The following is a 17,587-nucleotide window of genomic DNA, read 5'->3' as shown; positions in this document are numbered from 1 at the left end:
CCAATCGATAGGAAATTTTCTTATCTTTAAATTAGGTCTCTAGACATTTTGCAAAAAATCAATAGTTTCCGAGAAAATTGTACAAACATAAGCAAATGTACCTTTGGGGGTGGTTTTGGGGTGGTTTTTTTTGGGAGGATCTCTGGGCCTTCATCCTATCTTTTTTCCTAACCCTCCAATATACCTATTTCCAGTGAAGGCCAAACTTTAACACGCATGGTAACTCACAACTCGTTTTTATATGGGATTTAATACCTACTATATAGGGTTACTCAGAGATATCTGCAATGTGAAATACAAATCCTAATTAAAAACTTCAATATGGAATGAGGTATGTCTTTCTAATTTACACACAGCATGCTAACATGACAATTTATGAATCCTTACCTAGTGACAAAGCAAGCACATTTAGCATAAATCCAAGTGCAATGCAAACACACACAAATTAGAGCAACACTAAGAACATACATACCTGTATATCCCTGAGAACATGTGCAATTGTAAGAATTGCTTAACGGATTGCATGTACCACCATTTAAACATGGATTATTAATGCAAACAGTATCAGTAGAGCAATTCGGTGGCAAGCATGGGTTTTCGTAAACTTCCAATTCGCATACTTTGCCTGCAAATCCGGATTGACACAAGCAATCGTACCCTCCCAGTTTGTGTATACACTGCCCACCATTTAAACAAGGCTGCGAAACGCACTCATCCACGTTCTGAAAATAAATCGATACATATTTGCAAAATCGACCACCTAAATTATACATATTGGCACATTTTCCCATCAAAACCGGGTGGACAAAGACACGTAAACCCTCCGTATGTATCAAAACATGTTCCGAAATTTTGGCAGGGATTGGTCCGACATTCATTGATGTTAATTTCACAATTTTTGCCTGCATACCCTGTTGCGGTACAGTCACATACATAACTATCATTACCATCCTTGCACTTTCCATTATTTAAGCATGGAGCGGATTGGCACTCGTTGATGTTAACCTCGCACAGCGCGCCAGTAAATCCTGGTAGGCAGTTGCATTGTGCTCGAGATATAGCCGTATTAACAACGCACATTCCATTATTTAAACAAGGATTCGGCGTACACAGAGGACTTATTATTACTTCTTGCTCACAATTAACACCTGAAACCGAAGTGTGTGAAACCTAAAGCAGAGGATTCACCAAAAACACACCGACATAACCTGGCGCACAACTGCACCGATAGTTCCCATTTATTTCAATGCAAGTGGCGCCATTCTTGCAGATTGCTGGTTTTTTATCGCAAAAGTTACCCAAATCAATTTCACAGTTTTTTCCAGAATATCTAGGGGAACATGTACATGTATAAGAGTTCGATCCGCTATGACATGCCCCTTGCCCCATGCACGGTTCGTTAATACAATAATCAATGGCTCGACTTGTCTTCATATCTTCCTTAGGTGAACCTGAAAACTAACCGTTATTCACAACTCTCGCATAACTAAACTTACAAGAGTTGAGCGGAATTGGACATACACCGAATATAACGTTATGAGGATGAATAAAGCTTTTATTAAATATAATTGAAGGTCCTTCTAATATGCAGCCGATGAAATGATTTCCAACGATTAATATGGCCCCGTCATTGTATAAATTAGGATTCGTTAACACTTCCGATTGATATGTTGCATTTGCAAATAGCTGAAACAGATTAGATCAAATTTTAATATAAATTATTTGCTTTGGTTAGTGATCATGAAAAGTTGCAGAACTACAGCATATTTCAAGCTTGCCGTATTATCCTATTGTTTTGCTCAGAAATCATGCAAATTTTATATATTTTTAAATCCTAAATACTTTTGAGTTTTCCAGACTGTTTTACAAAAACGAGGACCATTATATAAATTTAATTTACAACAAAAAACGAAATATATCCATTGATCACGCCTACCTAATCACAATACAATGTTCACCTGCAGTTCAGAAGCTAGTGAATCCTCTCAGAATTGTTTTTCGATAGTGACATATTTTATTGTTAAAACAATTTTTTTTTACCTAAGTATTTTCCATCCATTAGTGTAAAAACACATTTTCTCATTTAACGAACTACAAAATAAAATATCCTTATGATTTGCTGCCTCAACTTCTCTCAACAACCTCTCAACTATGTACGCCATTTCCCGATTAAAATAAATAGTCGAGACAAATATATCTAAAGAAAAGGAATTTTATTACTGAAAACAAAACACTTAAACCAAACTATGCTCAGTGGTTTCCATCCTAGATGCAATGAACAGAATGATCCCTGTTACAATATTTAGCTAAAATAAACAGAACCAGGTGCCAAATTCTTGGCTACCTAGCTCAAACGAAAAAGTGTCACGCGTTACAATTCTGGGAAAAACGTTTGTTATATCTGAGTTTTTAGCGCCGTGACGTCATACAACTTTTTTTCAAATAGCAACGCAAAATTTTTATTTAACTGTTCAAAAGACTTTCTTTTTCTGTATACAATCTCCAAAAATTAGGCTAGGTTTTATTAATATACCCTTTCGGGTCGGCCAATCAGGTGTAGGTAATTTCTATAAAAGTGAATTGTGAATTGACCGAGATATTTATGAGTTTCACGAACACTTAAGGTTTGGTACGAAATTTATCTCGAAATTTATAGTGTTTCTTGGAAGTGATAAACCTATAAACATAATATACACCTATAAATCTATAATATACTGGTATCATTACAATAAGGTAAACGAAATCTACCTAAATCAATCAAGCACTAAAGTCATAGCAAACAAAAATTATTAAAATGAAGTACAATAAAAAAACAGTTGACATTATTTATTTTAGATATTATCATAAAAGCGTCCGAGTATTGCTATGAAAATAGCTGCTACAACCCTTAAATATTTCACTCAGTACAGTGAACAGGGTTGCCAGGCGTCCCGATTTGAGCGGAACTGTCCTGAACTCAACGGACAAATCTCGAGCCCCCCATTGCTTCTAAAAATCCAATTCCAAATCCAATTAAAATTATGTATTTTTCTTTGTTTCTTAATTCTTGAACTTCCATTTAAATTTTTTTTGGAACTTGTTTTGGAAATCTGGCAACCCTGGTATAGAAGGACATTATTACTTAAAATACAGGGTCGGGGTAAATATACAAAGTCTCAAAAAAGGTTTTTGGGTTCTTCGGCGCATACTAGGCAGTAATAATCTTAATTATACAAGGTTGGTCATAAAGGCGAGGCACACCAAAATTACATTTTTTTTAAATGGAACACCTTGTATATTCGATTTTTAAATTCTTCTCTCAATATTAAAGAGAATTTCTAAGCATAATGTACCCTAAATTCAATTGTTTTGGTGTTATGTGCGTCAGTACTCAATGTTTAACAAAAATTGCTAGATGAAAACTATCATAGAATATTAGTGGCAAAAACTATTACCTAAAAAAAGTAAATAAAACACATACATTATTATATACATACTATTTACGTAAGTAAATGAAAGACTATCTGTTCAGCGGGTTTTTTTAAAGTTGTATTCTATTCTATTGTTAAGTTTAGAATAAAGCAAAACATATTTATTAATTGTTATATTGTGATTTATAAAAACTTTCTGCATCAATAGCTATTGAGATCAATATTACTGTATAGGCCAATGAATAAATGGTTATTATATTCAAATAACTGTAGGTATAGTCAATGCAGACAGCTCGTCGACACAACGTAGGTACTTTTAAAGTTTTAAGACCTTTATGGTAAAAGCTCTGTTATGAAACATAAACATAATGCTGTATTTTAATGCAACATGCTTTAGACATTTTGTTCCTTGAAGTTGTAGAGTGACTAATACTATACATTTGATACTTCCGATGGAATTTACCTGCTTGTGATCATCAACAGCCAATGTTAAGTTGCCAAGTCGATATTCTAACTGAATAACGTGCCATTTATTGTCTAAATAATTGCCAACCAGTTTTGTTTCAAAATAACGCTCCCCTGTGTTAACCACAAATTTGATAATATCTCCATTTACAGACAATTCGATGGTGTTATCATTGTGTTTTTGTGTAAATAACTCTCCACCTGCAATATTACTATTAAAAACCTAACGAAGCGACTACAATTAACTTACCAATACACGACCTAAAACTAATACTTGTATGTCTTTTTAATGATAGTGTAGTTTGCAGTCTTATGTATGAAGAACCATTAAAAAAGGCCTCTGGTTGGTCCGAAGGTCCCAGTGTTTGTAACCTACTATAGTCAAATAACCATACTACATATACGATAACTAAAACAGAAAAGATCAACTTATTAGATATATGCATGGCTCTAATGAACTGTTATAAGTACATTATCTAATGCAATTACCTACTCTTAATAGAAGAAGTGGGTAGTTGAGTCAAGGGGTAGTCTTACCTATAAATATAATATGCCTAAGTCTGGAATACATTGCACTACTTAGAAAATTCTTTCACACTAAAACATATCACAAAAATGGAAATTAATTAAAACAGGTACACATTATTCTACAGGTGTTATTTTAAACGATTTTATAAAGACACCATTATTTACAAGCGGGGACACCAACACATATGACTCAGAAAACAACACCTGTAATTTGTGCTACATTTCTTTCTTGGTGTTAGTGCCATCTTACGACAATAGTGGGTAGCGATAGGTCAGTGGCGTGGCGGATTCTCGATAAGGCGAGCAGGCTTCAACCTAGAGGCCTCTAAAAAGGTAGCTGGTACCAATAATGTAACATTCAAGCAACCCGTTGTTAGAGAAGGTTTAATATCATACTTTACACGATATGGATATGGATGGTTCCTTTACTCGTGAGAAAGCACTTCGGTCGCAAGATAGTCAACAATGGTTGAGGCATTGAATTTATAGTTATAAATTCAATGGTTGAGGGCAATGAAGCAGAACGTCATTCGAGAGAAATGGCATTGATTACGGCGAGACATTTTCGCCTGTTGTGCCATACAGTTTGATTCGTCTTGGCATATCGCGAAGTTGTACGAAGCTTAATTGTTGTTCCTGGGTACAATAGGGACGAGACCGTTTAGCCTTTCTGTTGACTGATGGAGGTGAAGTAACCTAGTGAAGAAAAAGACAATCGCCGATCGCCGCATCGAGCACCGAAGCGGATATCGCAATGGCATGCGCGTCAAAGAAGCACTATGGTTGGTACGTGTCATTTGTCAATTTGGCCAATTGGAAAGCATCAACACGGAGTTGTGTGACAGTAAAAAAAACTTTGGTTTACAGGAAGACATATTTCTATGTAAAAATTATCCACACTCATATCGCAATTCATAATCCAGAATCCATCCAGAAATCATATCTAATAATTAACCCCTTGTCAGCCACTTCCTCCCTACAACAGCACTCCTATCAAAAGTTCGCGCAATTTCAGATACGAATTTGAACACAAGTTTTTGCGTCAACCTAAAATAAATCTTTGCTTATTCCGCTATATGAAGATATATAGTGTATCCATAAATTACGCTCAGTCTCATATCTAATTACATTTAAAACTACTACCTATCTTATCACCGTTTAAACTAAAAAACGCCTACCCATTATGCTTATTAACACTTTATTATTTCTGATTAAATGTGAAAACATTATAATCCAAGCAAGATGTATTATTTCAGTTGTATAATATTTACATCTCTAATCGCCTCATTCTATTGTGAGGTATGTAATATAGATGGACCAATTACAAAATTATTAATTAATTTAGGTACCTCCTGAAGTCCAAGACGATTGGATTCAGGGCACAACAAGATCATTTAGCGTGTGCGTTTGTGAGACTGGTGTCGATGAGCAATTAGCTTGGAGATTATTTAGATATTTAGAATATCCGGATGATTCGTGTCTAGCCTGTTATTTAAATTGTATACATCGCAGACACCAGTTGATGTATCCCGACGGTTCGTGGAACTGGAGCAGTGGATCAACATGGTTGATGGTGTCACACAAGAGATTGCATATGATTGTGGTAATAAAACCATGGACATTCTGGACAAATGTATGAAATCGTATAACTTCTAAAAATGCATAAAGAAATGGCATAACTAAATAAATATTGTACTCATATACTACAACAAATTACATATTATTCTGAATGAATACATTGTCATTATTCCGTCTGTGATACAGCCTGTATCATTATTTAATAAATAATTGAGAAAATCAAAAGTAATCATTTATCAGCTTTATTCGGCGACGCCACTGAAGTAGTTAATATGCCTTGTTGCAACAATGGAACTACTCTTACGTGAGTGGTGGAACTACTAACGTCCCTTGGTCCCTTTTTGATAAGTAATCAAAAAAGAGGGTATGTTTGTAATATAAACGTAAACAATTTATTTATATGATTTAGACGTAAAAAGGCTAAACCGTCAAACATAAATTTTTTGTGTAGGAAAAGCAACGAAAATGAATAAGTTGTGCGATGTCTTCTTCCAACCCATGAAAGATTCGATTTACATCAAACCATTTACAATGTACTTCACCTTAAATGGAATTAAACGCAATTGGGACTTAATGGAAGTACACGATAGTGTGTCGATTTTGATTTACAATGTGACACGAAAAGTCCTAATCTTTGTTAAACAATTTCGACCGGCGGTATATTACGGTAAAATTCCTAGTCAAGAAAGAGCGGGTAATGTTGATGTACAGAAATATCCTGCCGAGCTCGGTGTTACGATTGAGTTATGCGCTGGGATTGTCGATAAGGATTTGCCTTTGGTGGAAATTGCCAGGGAGGAAGTGTTAGAGGAGTGTGGCTATGATGTGCCTATTTCCAGCTTAAAGAAGATCGCTAGTTATCAATCAGGCGTAGGCGCCACTTCTAGCAAACAAATTGCATTTTATTGTGAAGTGACAGATGATATGAAAATTCACGAGGGCGGAGGTGTCGATGACGAATCAATAGAAGTAATTGAAATGACTGTGGACCAAGTGATGGATTATGTTTCAAAGGAACATATTCTAAGTCCACCGAGCTTTTTATTTTGTGTTCAGTGGTTTCTTCGCAGTAAACTGTAATGCAAATTTTATAAATCAATTTAACTTATTAGGATAAATAAGAAATTTTATCATTTCTTCACAAATTTATATACTGTACCTATTCCACCATGCGGCCTATATTTTTTTATAGTTTGGAAAAATTATTCCTTTTGTTGTATGCGTGTTATATTGTTAATATATGCATATTCGTTACCACTTTTTTTAAATACATGTACCCAAATGATAAAAAACAACACACAAAATTGTACCTATAAATCACTACTAGGGAGTGATCGAAAGAGATCCATAACAAATGTTCCATATTTTTGACAAAAAAATTAAAACACTCCACAGACCACAAGTTATAGGGAAGAACCATTCACCAGTGGCGGCTCGTAAGCTGCGTAGAAGGTAGTGCCAAATTGTGTCCCCCTCCCCATTATTTTAATAGTTACAAATTTTTGTTTTCATATTCCAGTTATTTAGATTTTGAGTATAATTCGAATATTTATAATGCAAGTGACGGAAACAAATCTAGCCCCTTTAATTTCTTTGGAGGCTTGTTTCATTATAAGTATACTTCAAGCATGCATTCCAGTAATTCATTTTGTGTTATTTTAGATGAGAATTTTGACAAAAAATTGTATGGAAAGTGTTACTTTTTTCACGATTTGTACTATCCGTTTCCATGGCGTTTAGTCTGATCTATAAACAATAGCAACATTTTATTTGCAGTTGTATTAATGAGGCCGAAGTATCATTTTCAACAATAGTTGTACTATATTCAAATCTTTAACTAAACAAGTACCGAAATTTATTAATTCTCTGAATACCTACTCCTTTATTTTCGGATTTATCGCTATCGTCGTGTCCTCTTAAAGAAGATTCAGACACATTTCGTTTTTTAACAATATTTAAGTCCGGTAACGGCCTGCTTAATTGCTTTATTTAAAGTCTATCTTTCAGAGAATGCATGGAAAAAGGTTTATTTAAATAATTTTTTAATTTGTGTATTTTACTAACAATTAATCCGGGAAATATAATCTTACACAGAAGTAAAAAAAATTGTTTGACATCACGACTGAAACAAGGAAAACGGCGCAAAGTATAGTAATACACGTACACATTATTCAATTGTGCTTATGAGCCAAACTTCTGATGGCTCAAGTTGTACGTATAAAACGCTACTTCGGTTTCGCTCCTCCCACCCCTCTACTCCCCGCGGAAGTCCATACTTGTAGGAAAATACGAGCCAGTTTTAGTTTGGCACGGCTCGATCGTATGAGAAGTCCACGGATAAGCACCAATGAATGAATTCTTCTTGGTACCTAATGTATCAAATCATTTACTTTTTTTGTTTTAAGTTTTAAAACACAATTATTTACTCTAGTGAGCACAATTAATAATAGTTAATTATATTTTAAGAATTGATAATTAGCAGGTTTCTTGAGGTGGTGCCATGGCTCCTTGGCTCTTTATAGAGAGCCGCCCCTGCCATTCACAAAATCTGGTGGATGTACCTTCTGCAATCCTTTCTTTACTTCTTCTGCAAAAAGTTTATATTATCCCACAATGCTTTTTTAAATTTTACCGTGTCGCGTGGATTTTGGAACTTCATAATAACACTCCAAAACCTGCAGCTAACTTACTGCATCCACTGTTAGCTTTAATTTCAGCATTGTATATATACTAATGATTTCACTTCAATAATATATGTTAATAGAACACATATCAGCGCAGGGCCCAATGTATGGTGTCTCGGGTTGGTGGAGCAACATTCAGCCTGAAATCCCATCCATGAAGTAACATACGCAGCAGATAGTGTTTTCTTGTAATTTAATCGGTCTTATTTGATTTGCGTCTATGAATGATTAGATCATTTTTATATGTTGTTTTATTTTTTGTGCCTTAATCGATTCTCTGTTGTTTCTGTAAAAGATGATTTTTTCCATTTGAACCCACCCAACTGGTGGCATATGCCATATTTATTTACCTGTAGATCTCTATATGTTTGGGTGTCTCTTCCATCAGTCACAGGTGTAAATAGAAAGCGAGTGGGTCAAAACCGTAATATTAAACCTGGGAAGTCTAAGATTATTAAAAATGAATTAAAGAAATCAGTACTAACTTGTGTCACATCTGTACTAGTACTAAATTAAATAATGTAACATAAAATAAACAGTAAAATATTCGAATTATAAATTAAAAAAATGGAAAATAACATAAATCTACTACTCGCTCAATAAATAATGTATTTTACTTCTAAAATGATATTTGTCTGTTGGTAAATATAAATAGCAACACTTATAAACTACTTATAATTGACTAGATGCAAACACTAAAAATAAAACCTATAAGTGCATTTTATAAGTACAATTACCCTACCCCTAATAATTAATCTAAGTTACTGTAACATCGCTAATACTGCAGCTAATTATACACAAAATAATGCTATATGAAAATATCACAAATCGTAAATGCATTATAAAATACAGGTGTCAATACTATAAAAAATCGGCCAACTGGACAATTTAAACGATTTTCTCTTGGGCATGCTGTAAACCCGAACAATAATGTAACATCAAAACTGACAGTGCCTGAATTTTCGCGTCAGCTTGACCAATTAAAAATGCCAATTTTGCCTTTTCCACTTCAGTTTCTGTTGAGCTTAATTTTTTTGAAAGCGACATATGGTCGATGGTTATGTCATCCAAGGTTCTTTTCAATTCGGTTACCTGCAATTTGAGACCCGTGTATATAGAAAATCATTGTTATAGATAGAACCATTAAATTAATCTTTTCAACTTTCGTTTCGTGTTCCATGTTAATGTACAGTTGTGTACCGGTTTCTTTGGCGACGTCCATTAGACTTTCATCAGAAGGATACTGTAGGATTTGATCTACTGCACGTAGAATTATTTCAGTAGCCTCATTGGGCTGCTGTTGGATTTCATCTAGCATCATTGGGCACCCACTGAAAGGGTTGCTGACAACAAGTGATAGTTTGCGGGGCGTGTGCTGTGGAGATGGAGGTAAACTACGGCTTTGACTTTGAGTAAAGTGGGAACCTAAATTGGTACAAATTATTAAGAAAAAACGCACGATTTGAAATTACCCGGTATAGCCAAATTATTGGCACTGTTAACGCGTTTTAGGGCATTAATGTGCTGTTTCGTTTCGTTTGAATACTGCGGAATGATGTCATCTTTATCGTTCACCTCGGTCATTGTTATTTCAGGATGAAGAGCATCAGAATTTTCTAATTTCTGATCCAACTTCTCGATATGTATACAAGGCATGTTGAGTTGGCACTTCATTAGACATTTTTTGTGACAGCACAGGTTACAGTTCTTGCATTGAACTGCATCTTTGAGCCAAATCTATGTTTTGAGTTAACAGATGAAAAAGTAATTTCGTGGGGTCATTACCTTTTTAGAGCAGAAATCACAATGAGTTGTGCGGTGAAATTGCGTTCTGACAAAGTCGTGCTTTACCACCCCATCACCTTCCTTTATATGATTGTTAGTTAAAGGTGTCCTTCGAATCTCCGAATGCTCATCATGCGACCACATGAATGAGAGTAAGGCATCTCCATAGCAAAAAACATGCTCAAACCCAGAGTGTAACATTAGTGGATGTGACTGACTATAAGAAAAGCTGCCAATGTACATTTTAACAATAATAATACCCCCTACCACTTCCATGCAAATATAAAATGATTTGTAAGTTGTTTATAAGCCTGGAAGATCTTACCTACAAGAAGTTTAGTGTCTTACCTTGTAGGTGGCGTGCTAGTCGGTGGTAAAAAAGAAAAGCTCCTAATGTAATGACCAAGCATAGAATTACTGCATTGATTCAACACTTCACCTAATGAAATATTCATGTATCCCAATAAGATGTCTTTCTGCTCACTGGTTAAACCCCAAACATTAACATTGAGGTACTTGTCAGTTTCTTTCAAATTGAATTGGTATTCATCCTTATAACTAATTACACTAACTACATCTTTCGTTTGGCCTTTATGAATTTCATTATACTCGACAAGGGGTTCAGATTCTACGCTTCCTTCTTTTTCACACTCCGAAGTTTCTAATATGGACTGTTTCTTTGTGGATAGTAACGAAACTGGTGTGGAATGTTTAGGATTAGAGTGTTGAGGGGTGGTGGGCAATGAAATGTTTGGAGTACTTTTCGTGCTTCCTTCGGGAGGTGTACGTTCAATTGACGGCTTACGCTTACGTAAACTAAAATTTCCTATAGTTTGTGCAAATTTTGACACATTTTCGTTACTAGTGCTGATTAGTTTAGGTAGAGGCGCTTTGTCATTTTTTGCCTTTTCTGCTGTACGGATTGTTTTCAGATCAGATGCATCAAAAGATTTCGGCTTTGCTTCAATCATGATAAAGCTATCTTCTTGCTCTGTTTGAATGAAGTCACCTTCATTAATACTGCTCACATTCGATGTAGGAGTTTTCTGCTCAGTCTTATCAAAATACCTGGATTTCAACTGGTAACCACTGCATAATCTTTCAACACGAATACTGAAATTGCCCGGTGTCAGTTTCAACATTTTGTTCAAGTGCGTTATGTTAGTGACACTTTTTCCTTCAACTGTTAACAAAATATCTCCAACTTTAAGTGACGCTCTATCAGCTGCCATTTGGGGTGTTACAGAATCAACGATAATTTGGTTTTGATCGAATCTGAATGTGACCCCTATTTGCTGCTGTAGAGATTTTCTTATGGTTAATTCTAATACCATACAAAATTGGTTCTCTTTCTGATATAAGCAAACCCATGGGATAGAATCTGAAAACACACATATTTTAGTATCAATACTGCAACATTTTAATATACCTACCAACTGCAAATGTGCAATAAACTTGTGCAATGTCATTGACACCTATGGATAGTCGACTGACCTCCATACACATAACATCAAATTTTCCCTGAGGTATTATTTCGCTGTCTTCTAATACATCTAATTGACCTGGATCGGCTTTGATGAAAAATGGCTTATATCTGAAAATCAACATAAAACATAAGACACACGATAGAACACACACAAAACGCTCAGTTTTGGAAATATTGGTTCTTAACATTTTTTGTATTCTTAAAATGCTATTATAGACGGTTTTAAGGCGGCGGCAAAAAAGGAACTAAAGAAATGGTTTCAATATATTATTGTAGTTTTTTGTTATAGTTTTGCAAGTTCAACAGCCACAAGTAGAATTTGTATAAGTAATTTGGAGTTTGTTATTGAATTTAAATTAAAGGAAATTCAAGAAACGCAAAAATAAGGAATCATTTATTTTAAAACTCTAGCGCATTTTCCAGGCATTGATGAGAAATTCCCGAAAGGTCATAGATATGTGCTCTATGTTTTTCTTTACTAGAAGCATCTATAGCAATCTACGCATGCGCACATCTGAATATGCGATATGTTTGCTTTTATTAGAAACACCTGTAGTTAAAATTTAAAAAAAATATATCTATAAACAAAGAGTTCACATTTTGCAGTTTGCGCATGGTTTATTGATTTATTTAATTAATTTAATATATTTCGGTTGGCGTTGCCATCTTCATCAGAAAAGATTCATTATGTTGGTCCGAAACTGGTGATCACAACATTAATTAGACTAATTTTGTAAAACATTGCTTTTATATTAAAACGTTGACAACGATGTTAAAAGATTACACAACAGAAAAGCCAAAAAGGCAAAATTACAACGTTCAATCCATCCCAACTTGAGATAAATGCAGCATGTTAAAAAAAGACAAAACTGACATTTTTTTTACTTCCAGATCTAATTTGCGGCAAAAAAACCGTCAAATTTCTGATCTAGTCGCTGCGGTAAAAAAATTTATGATAATCGCCCATATATATCTAAACCACATAAGCTATCTATACCACCAAAGGATTTAGATAAAACAAGGAATTGGACCATTTTTTTGAGATTGCGCGATTGTTCCGTTAATAGCGAATGCCGAACTGCATTTGGGGCATTCATTCCGAATGACCTCTGCAAAAATTCTGTCAGACAGTGATGCCGATATTAGTATGCTTAAAAGACACGGCGATTGGAAAAGTGACGCAGTGGCAGAGGGATATGTGGCAGATTCGCTACAAAATATGAAAAAAATTGACACTTGAGTCATTGGTTGGAACCTGCAGTATTTCTACAAGTGAATGGACTGTCAAGACCTCAAGTTCTGGACATACAATTACCAGAAATTCAAATTGTGCATTTTATATTAATAGATAATACAGTATAGTTAGGGTTGCCATCCGTCCGGGTTTCCCCGGATTTGTCTTAGTTTAGGGGGCGTCCGGGGAGCGTCCGGGCGGGGTTTCATTGGTAATCCGGGTTTTAAGCTACTGAGGCATCTATGAGTTTCTGTCAAAATGTAAGTCAACAAAACTTTTAAGCGCCAATCAGCTTTGGTTCCAATTTTTTAAAACACTGAATCCTCATTTATACTTGGAGTTATTGAAAATTGCCTAGTGCTTTTTTTGCATTCCTGCTCATAATAACCCCGCTGGACCTAGCCCCCCCCCCCCCAAGTAAATGTCAACTACTATAATTAATAATTCAGTAGATATTCGGGCTGGTACCTAATCCCGGCATTTTATTTTTCTGCCGCGCATTATTTACTCGATTATTTATTAAACTGTTCCAAGGAGGCTTATATTTTTAGAATACGTAGTGGCTTTTTAATTATATTTTTTTGTAGGTGATATCGGCGCTAGTTCAAAGTTTATGGTCATTTGAACAATTTTTTTGTAAATAAAATTCTAGATTTTTTACCGTAATTCGATTTTTGTCCGTAAGGATGCATTTTTTGTTTCAGAAAATAAATGGCCGTCTTTTATTTATTCGAAAATGATACCACACTTGCCCTAGTAGTTATAATTTAGTAGTTATGACGACCAACAGCGCGCGCGGCGTAAGAAAAGTTTACCCCCTCCCCCTCCCTCACAGTAGCCGTGTCTCCCGCTGCCTCCCGGGCGATTTCCATTCGGGTCCACATAAGTAGAAAGTGTACCAAATCTGGTGATTTAATGACAAAAATATGTTGGCGTATAACAACCCCACTATGCATAAAAATTAATTTGAAATAAGTAAACGAAAACAGAAGAGGGGCTACGTCCAAGTGAAAATGGCCGCCCCATCGGTTATATCTATTTGCTCTTTTAGGAGTGGCGCTCAAAAATCGAAATTACTTGTAAATTAAAGCTCTTAAATAACTCGTAATTCCAGTACAAATTTAATTTGAAAAAAGTAATTCTGATCAGTGGGGGGGGCTGAGTCCAAGTAGACTCGGCCACCCCATAAGAAATGTTCGATTCCTAGTGATTAAAGCGAGCTCTAAAATTTTAAGCTTGCGATATGAAAAGCTCCTAAATAGCTCATAAATTGGATACCATTCTTAAATTGATTGACAATGGTGGGGGGGGGGGGCTAGGTCCAGAGGGGTCTCATAATGCCAACGTTGAAAGAAAATGTTCACTAGTGACATAACAGTGGACCAAAGAAAGGAATTTATTGAATATTGAAACATTCTAGTCAGTGATAAAAATAAAGTACAATTTCAAAGACTATTTCTTTAGACAATATTTTTTTATCAAATTCAGTTGATATGTCAGGGTTTATAATCCCTACATCCGGGGTTTTCAAGCTTCCTGTCCTAGTTGGCAGAGTTTTGAGATGGCAACCCTAAGTATAGTACACATTTGCTTTGTTTATGTTGTATCTTGGCTGTTGTCATGGTGCCTTTATGGCATGATAAATCGTGTTGTAATGAAAATCGTACCATAATATGGCAGATATAAAAAAATTTCATCATTTGTTGCTTCACATATATACTAAGATTTCAACCCCCTTCTCAGATTTGGAGTCAGATATTAATAAATATAAAATTTAGTAGTTTACTTGTGAGAAATCACGATGTGAATAATTTATGGCTATTATTCTATTTAATATGCAACAAGAATCGGTGCATTATTTAATAGTTCTAGAGAAAAACGATTTTTCTATTCATAGATATAACCATTGTTTAAATACTTCATAAACAATGATATAACTAAAAAACTAAGACCTACTGATTCTCTTTTATCAACAGAAAGAATATCCACTATCGACAATTTGTTAGACTTCAACTACAAAAGCAGCATTTCATAAGAGCTTTTGGCTGTTTGACCACAGACCAGAATAACTGACTGAATACGCAAATGAATACCCACCCTCGTACCCACCTATCTATTCTAGCATTTTTTAGCGTAACACAACGAAGTTGAGGTAAAGCTTATGTGCTCGTGTTTCCGTCCGTCCGTTCCATCGAGATCTCGGCCCCTGGGCCACCTAGAGACTTCGGGTTTTCGCTAATTGATAGCTGTTATGGTCTATATTTGCCCATTTCGATCAGTTTCATTTAACTCCATATTTTGCGCAGACTGCGCAATGCCAACTTTCATATTTATGGAGATATTTCTTTGAAATTTTAACCACAGATGCTTCTAGTAAAGGCAAACATTTCGCACATGGTAAAAATTATGTGGACATGCGCAGTGACTGCGCAATGCTAACTTTCTTATTTATGGAGATATTTCTTTGAAATTTTAACCACAGATGCTTCTAGTAAAGGCAATCATTTCGCACATGGTAAAAATTATGTGGACATGCGCAGTGACTGCACAGACTGCTCATAGCCAACTTTCTTATGTGTGGTAAGTTCTTTGAAACTTTATTTTACTTATTTAACCCCTCTCTTCCTCTGGACGTGGATGTACTTCAATATACAGATTCGACATTTTGTGTACTTTCGATGACGATGCATCGTTTCAATACTTTGTGTTACGCGGCAATACCCACGAGTGGGTTTTGGAACATTTTTTTTCTTTGTGACTGTTCATTTTCAAAAAAGGTAGGGGAGTATGCAAAAACCTAGGTCTTCTTCTGTGACAGAGAAATGAATTAACTAGGTATGACATTTAGATTTTAAAAAGTTTTGGGTTGTAGAGACCTAAGTAATTTGGTACCATAGAAAGTTGGTCATATTTAAATGTATGTATTTATTTATTGTATTTCGAAAGCAAAAATAGAACTGCTCACTTACTTACCTAATTTTATAATTTGGCAAAGTATGTTTCCTCTTAATGGCCTTTTTAATTTGATTAACAATTAAATTTGTAACATTCGATTGTAACTGACGACCCTGAAAATGAGATTCAACTGCGAGCTCAAGCTCTGGTTCACCATAAAAACTAAATGACCAGTGAGTATATGGAAGCCTTGTAAATTGTAATCTTGCTAATCCACTAACTTGTTTCACTAAAAATCAGTGAGAATGAAATATTCTATTATAATCGAAGTATTACCCATAATTGACAAATAAGCGGTTTTACCGAATTTCATCTTAGCATCGACGGATATTAAAAAATTACCGGAATAATCCAACTTTATACATAAATTTAAGGTATCGATATGCCCTTCATTCTTATCTAATTTTACGCTTTCTACACCAATACTTTTAACGTTCGGAAATTGAGATCCTAAGTTCATATCTCTAATCTATAATGGAGATATTAGAAAAGTGGTTAATTATGTCAGTGAGTCGATTACAGTAACCGCATCAAAAAACTTTCCTGTCGTTGTTTTTGTGATAAGTTCTTCAAATTCCAGTGATAACTTTTTATAGAGCCACCTTTTAACCGTGTCGGAGTGCCGAAGTTCGTGAAACAAAAACTGCAACATTAGGCTGATTGCCATGCTGGAATCTGAGCTATCCTGCCCCTCTGTTTCCAGCTTCTTCTTCAGCGTCTTCAAATAAGCAATAAATTAATAGTAAGAAAGTATTTTGCAATCGATTTACCTCGGGTAGACTAAATACTTCGGCATGAGGTTTCTTAGGTGGGCTCGCTGTAGGATTCTTATCAAAATATTTTATTAGTACATAATATTGTACAACAAGTGTAACAATAATTCCAATTATAATGGAGATCATTGATAGGAAAAGTAACATAAAAATATCCATAACGTTCGAATAATAAAAAGTTGTATCACAGTAAAAATAGTAAAACACTTAAGAATTTTTATTAATTATAAAACTGCATGGTATTATTGTAGTCAGAATTTATTTGTAATGGGTCAATACAAATACATCAACACAACTCAGCTGATTATGATTTGAAGGTTATCTCACATTACATCAGTGGCGTGGCACAGATCGTCTCTCGATTTGAGTAATGAGAAAGTTTGCAACATACACCATACTTCCATGCCAAATTTTAACTACTTCAATTTGTTCCCTAAATAATGATAATTTTGGTTTGGAGATTAATTAATCTCGAAATGTTATAAACTTCAGGTTTAAAATTAAATTTTTTTTACATTTCCAAATTTCTAAATTATACCGAATTATAGTTTAAAAGGGCAATTATGACCAACTCCTGCTCGGATTTTGGGTATAAAATCGATATTTCCAGATTGCAGACGAAATCTCGCAGCATTTGTAGCTACACTTGAAACTATTTACCTATGTTATTCGAGTTTGAAAATAGATAA

The 17,587-nt window shown here is 34.9% G+C and overlaps 4 protein-coding genes across 4 annotated transcripts; 2 read left to right on the top strand and 2 right to left on the bottom strand.

Annotated features, from left to right (window-relative positions):
- Positions 1-97: 97 nt before the first annotated feature.
- LOC116182659 (protein crumbs-like) lies at positions 98-4,613 on the bottom strand. The gene is made up of 8 exons (XM_031503199.1): positions 4,413-4,613; positions 4,126-4,284; positions 3,874-4,076; positions 1,497-1,686; positions 1,200-1,451; positions 772-1,148; positions 473-722; positions 98-282 (listed from the first exon to the last, which is right to left on the bottom strand). Exons 1-8 carry the CDS (start codon positions 4,444-4,446, stop codon positions 269-271), a joined length of 1,479 nt encoding a protein of 492 aa, XP_031359059.1. The 5' UTR covers positions 4,447-4,613; the 3' UTR covers positions 98-268.
- Positions 4,614-5,583: 970 nt separating this feature from the next.
- LOC116182655 lies at positions 5,584-6,057 on the top strand. Its single transcript, XM_031503196.1, has 2 exons — positions 5,584-5,702; positions 5,749-6,057. Exons 1-2 carry the CDS (start codon positions 5,646-5,648, stop codon positions 6,040-6,042), a joined length of 351 nt encoding a protein of 116 aa, XP_031359056.1. The 5' UTR covers positions 5,584-5,645; the 3' UTR covers positions 6,043-6,057.
- Positions 6,058-6,279: 222 nt separating this feature from the next.
- LOC116182658 (uridine diphosphate glucose pyrophosphatase NUDT14-like) lies at positions 6,280-7,235 on the top strand. Its single transcript, XM_031503198.1, has 2 exons — positions 6,280-6,345; positions 6,433-7,235. The coding sequence occupies exon 2, from the start codon at positions 6,447-6,449 to the stop codon at positions 7,059-7,061; it is 615 nt and encodes a 204-aa protein (XP_031359058.1). The 5' UTR covers positions 6,280-6,345; positions 6,433-6,446; the 3' UTR covers positions 7,062-7,235.
- Positions 7,236-8,919: 1,684 nt separating this feature from the next.
- On the bottom strand, positions 8,920-17,216 carry LOC116182657 (PDZ domain-containing protein 8-like). The gene is made up of 11 exons (XM_031503197.1): positions 16,896-17,216; positions 16,646-16,843; positions 16,402-16,594; positions 16,144-16,354; positions 11,884-12,044; positions 10,799-11,831; positions 10,451-10,667; positions 10,138-10,402; positions 9,807-10,090; positions 9,016-9,757; positions 8,920-8,951 (listed from the first exon to the last, which is right to left on the bottom strand). Exons 1-10 carry the CDS (start codon positions 17,055-17,057, stop codon positions 9,554-9,556), a joined length of 2,928 nt encoding a protein of 975 aa, XP_031359057.1. The 5' UTR covers positions 17,058-17,216; the 3' UTR covers positions 8,920-8,951; positions 9,016-9,553.
- Between the last annotated feature and the right edge of the window lie 371 nt (positions 17,217-17,587).

The sequence above is a fragment of the Photinus pyralis genome, unplaced genomic scaffold (assembly GCF_008802855.1).
Source record: "Photinus pyralis isolate 1611_PpyrPB1 unplaced genomic scaffold, Ppyr1.3 Ppyr1.4_unclustered_Scaffold6663, whole genome shotgun sequence".
NCBI classification, from domain to species: domain Eukaryota; kingdom Metazoa; phylum Arthropoda; class Insecta; order Coleoptera; family Lampyridae; genus Photinus; species Photinus pyralis.
Note: the sequence above shows the minus strand (reverse complement) of the source record. Positions and strands in the feature narration are given on the sequence as shown.

What these genes read in the sequence shown, in the direction of transcription:
- LOC116182655 (XM_031503196.1), top strand. Translation starts at nt 5,646, where the DNA reads ATGTATTATTTCAGTTGTATAATATTTACATCTCTAATCGCCTCATTC. An exon ending in TCGCCTCATTCTATTGTGAG is followed by an intron (nt 5,703 to 5,748) that starts GTATGTAATATA and finishes TAATTAATTTAG; the next exon opens with GTACCTCCTGAAGTCCAAGA.
- LOC116182659 (XM_031503199.1), bottom strand. Translation starts at nt 4,446, where the DNA reads ATGTATTCCAGACTTAGGCATATTATATTTATAG. An exon ending in TAGTTTTAGGTCGTGTATTG is followed by an intron (nt 4,077 to 4,125) that starts GTAAGTTAATTG and finishes GTAATATTGCAG; the next exon opens with GTGGAGAGTTATTTACACAA. An exon ending in CTGTTGATGATCACAAGCAG is followed by an intron (nt 1,687 to 3,873) that starts GTAAATTCCATC and finishes AATCTGTTTCAG; the next exon opens with CTATTTGCAAATGCAACATA.
- LOC116182657 (XM_031503197.1), bottom strand. Translation starts at nt 17,057, where the DNA reads ATGGATATTTTTATGTTACTTTTCCTATCAATGATCTCCATTATAATT. An exon ending in TTATTGCACATTTGCAGTTG is followed by an intron (nt 11,832 to 11,883) that starts GTAGGTATATTA and finishes GTGTGTTTTCAG; the next exon opens with ATTCTATCCCATGGGTTTGC. An exon ending in TTGAAAAGATTAATTTAATG is followed by an intron (nt 9,758 to 9,806) that starts GTTCTATCTATA and finishes CTCAAATTGCAG; the next exon opens with GTAACCGAATTGAAAAGAAC.
- LOC116182658 (XM_031503198.1), top strand. Translation starts at nt 6,447, where the DNA reads ATGAATAAGTTGTGCGATGTCTTCTTCCAACCCATGAAAGATTCGATT.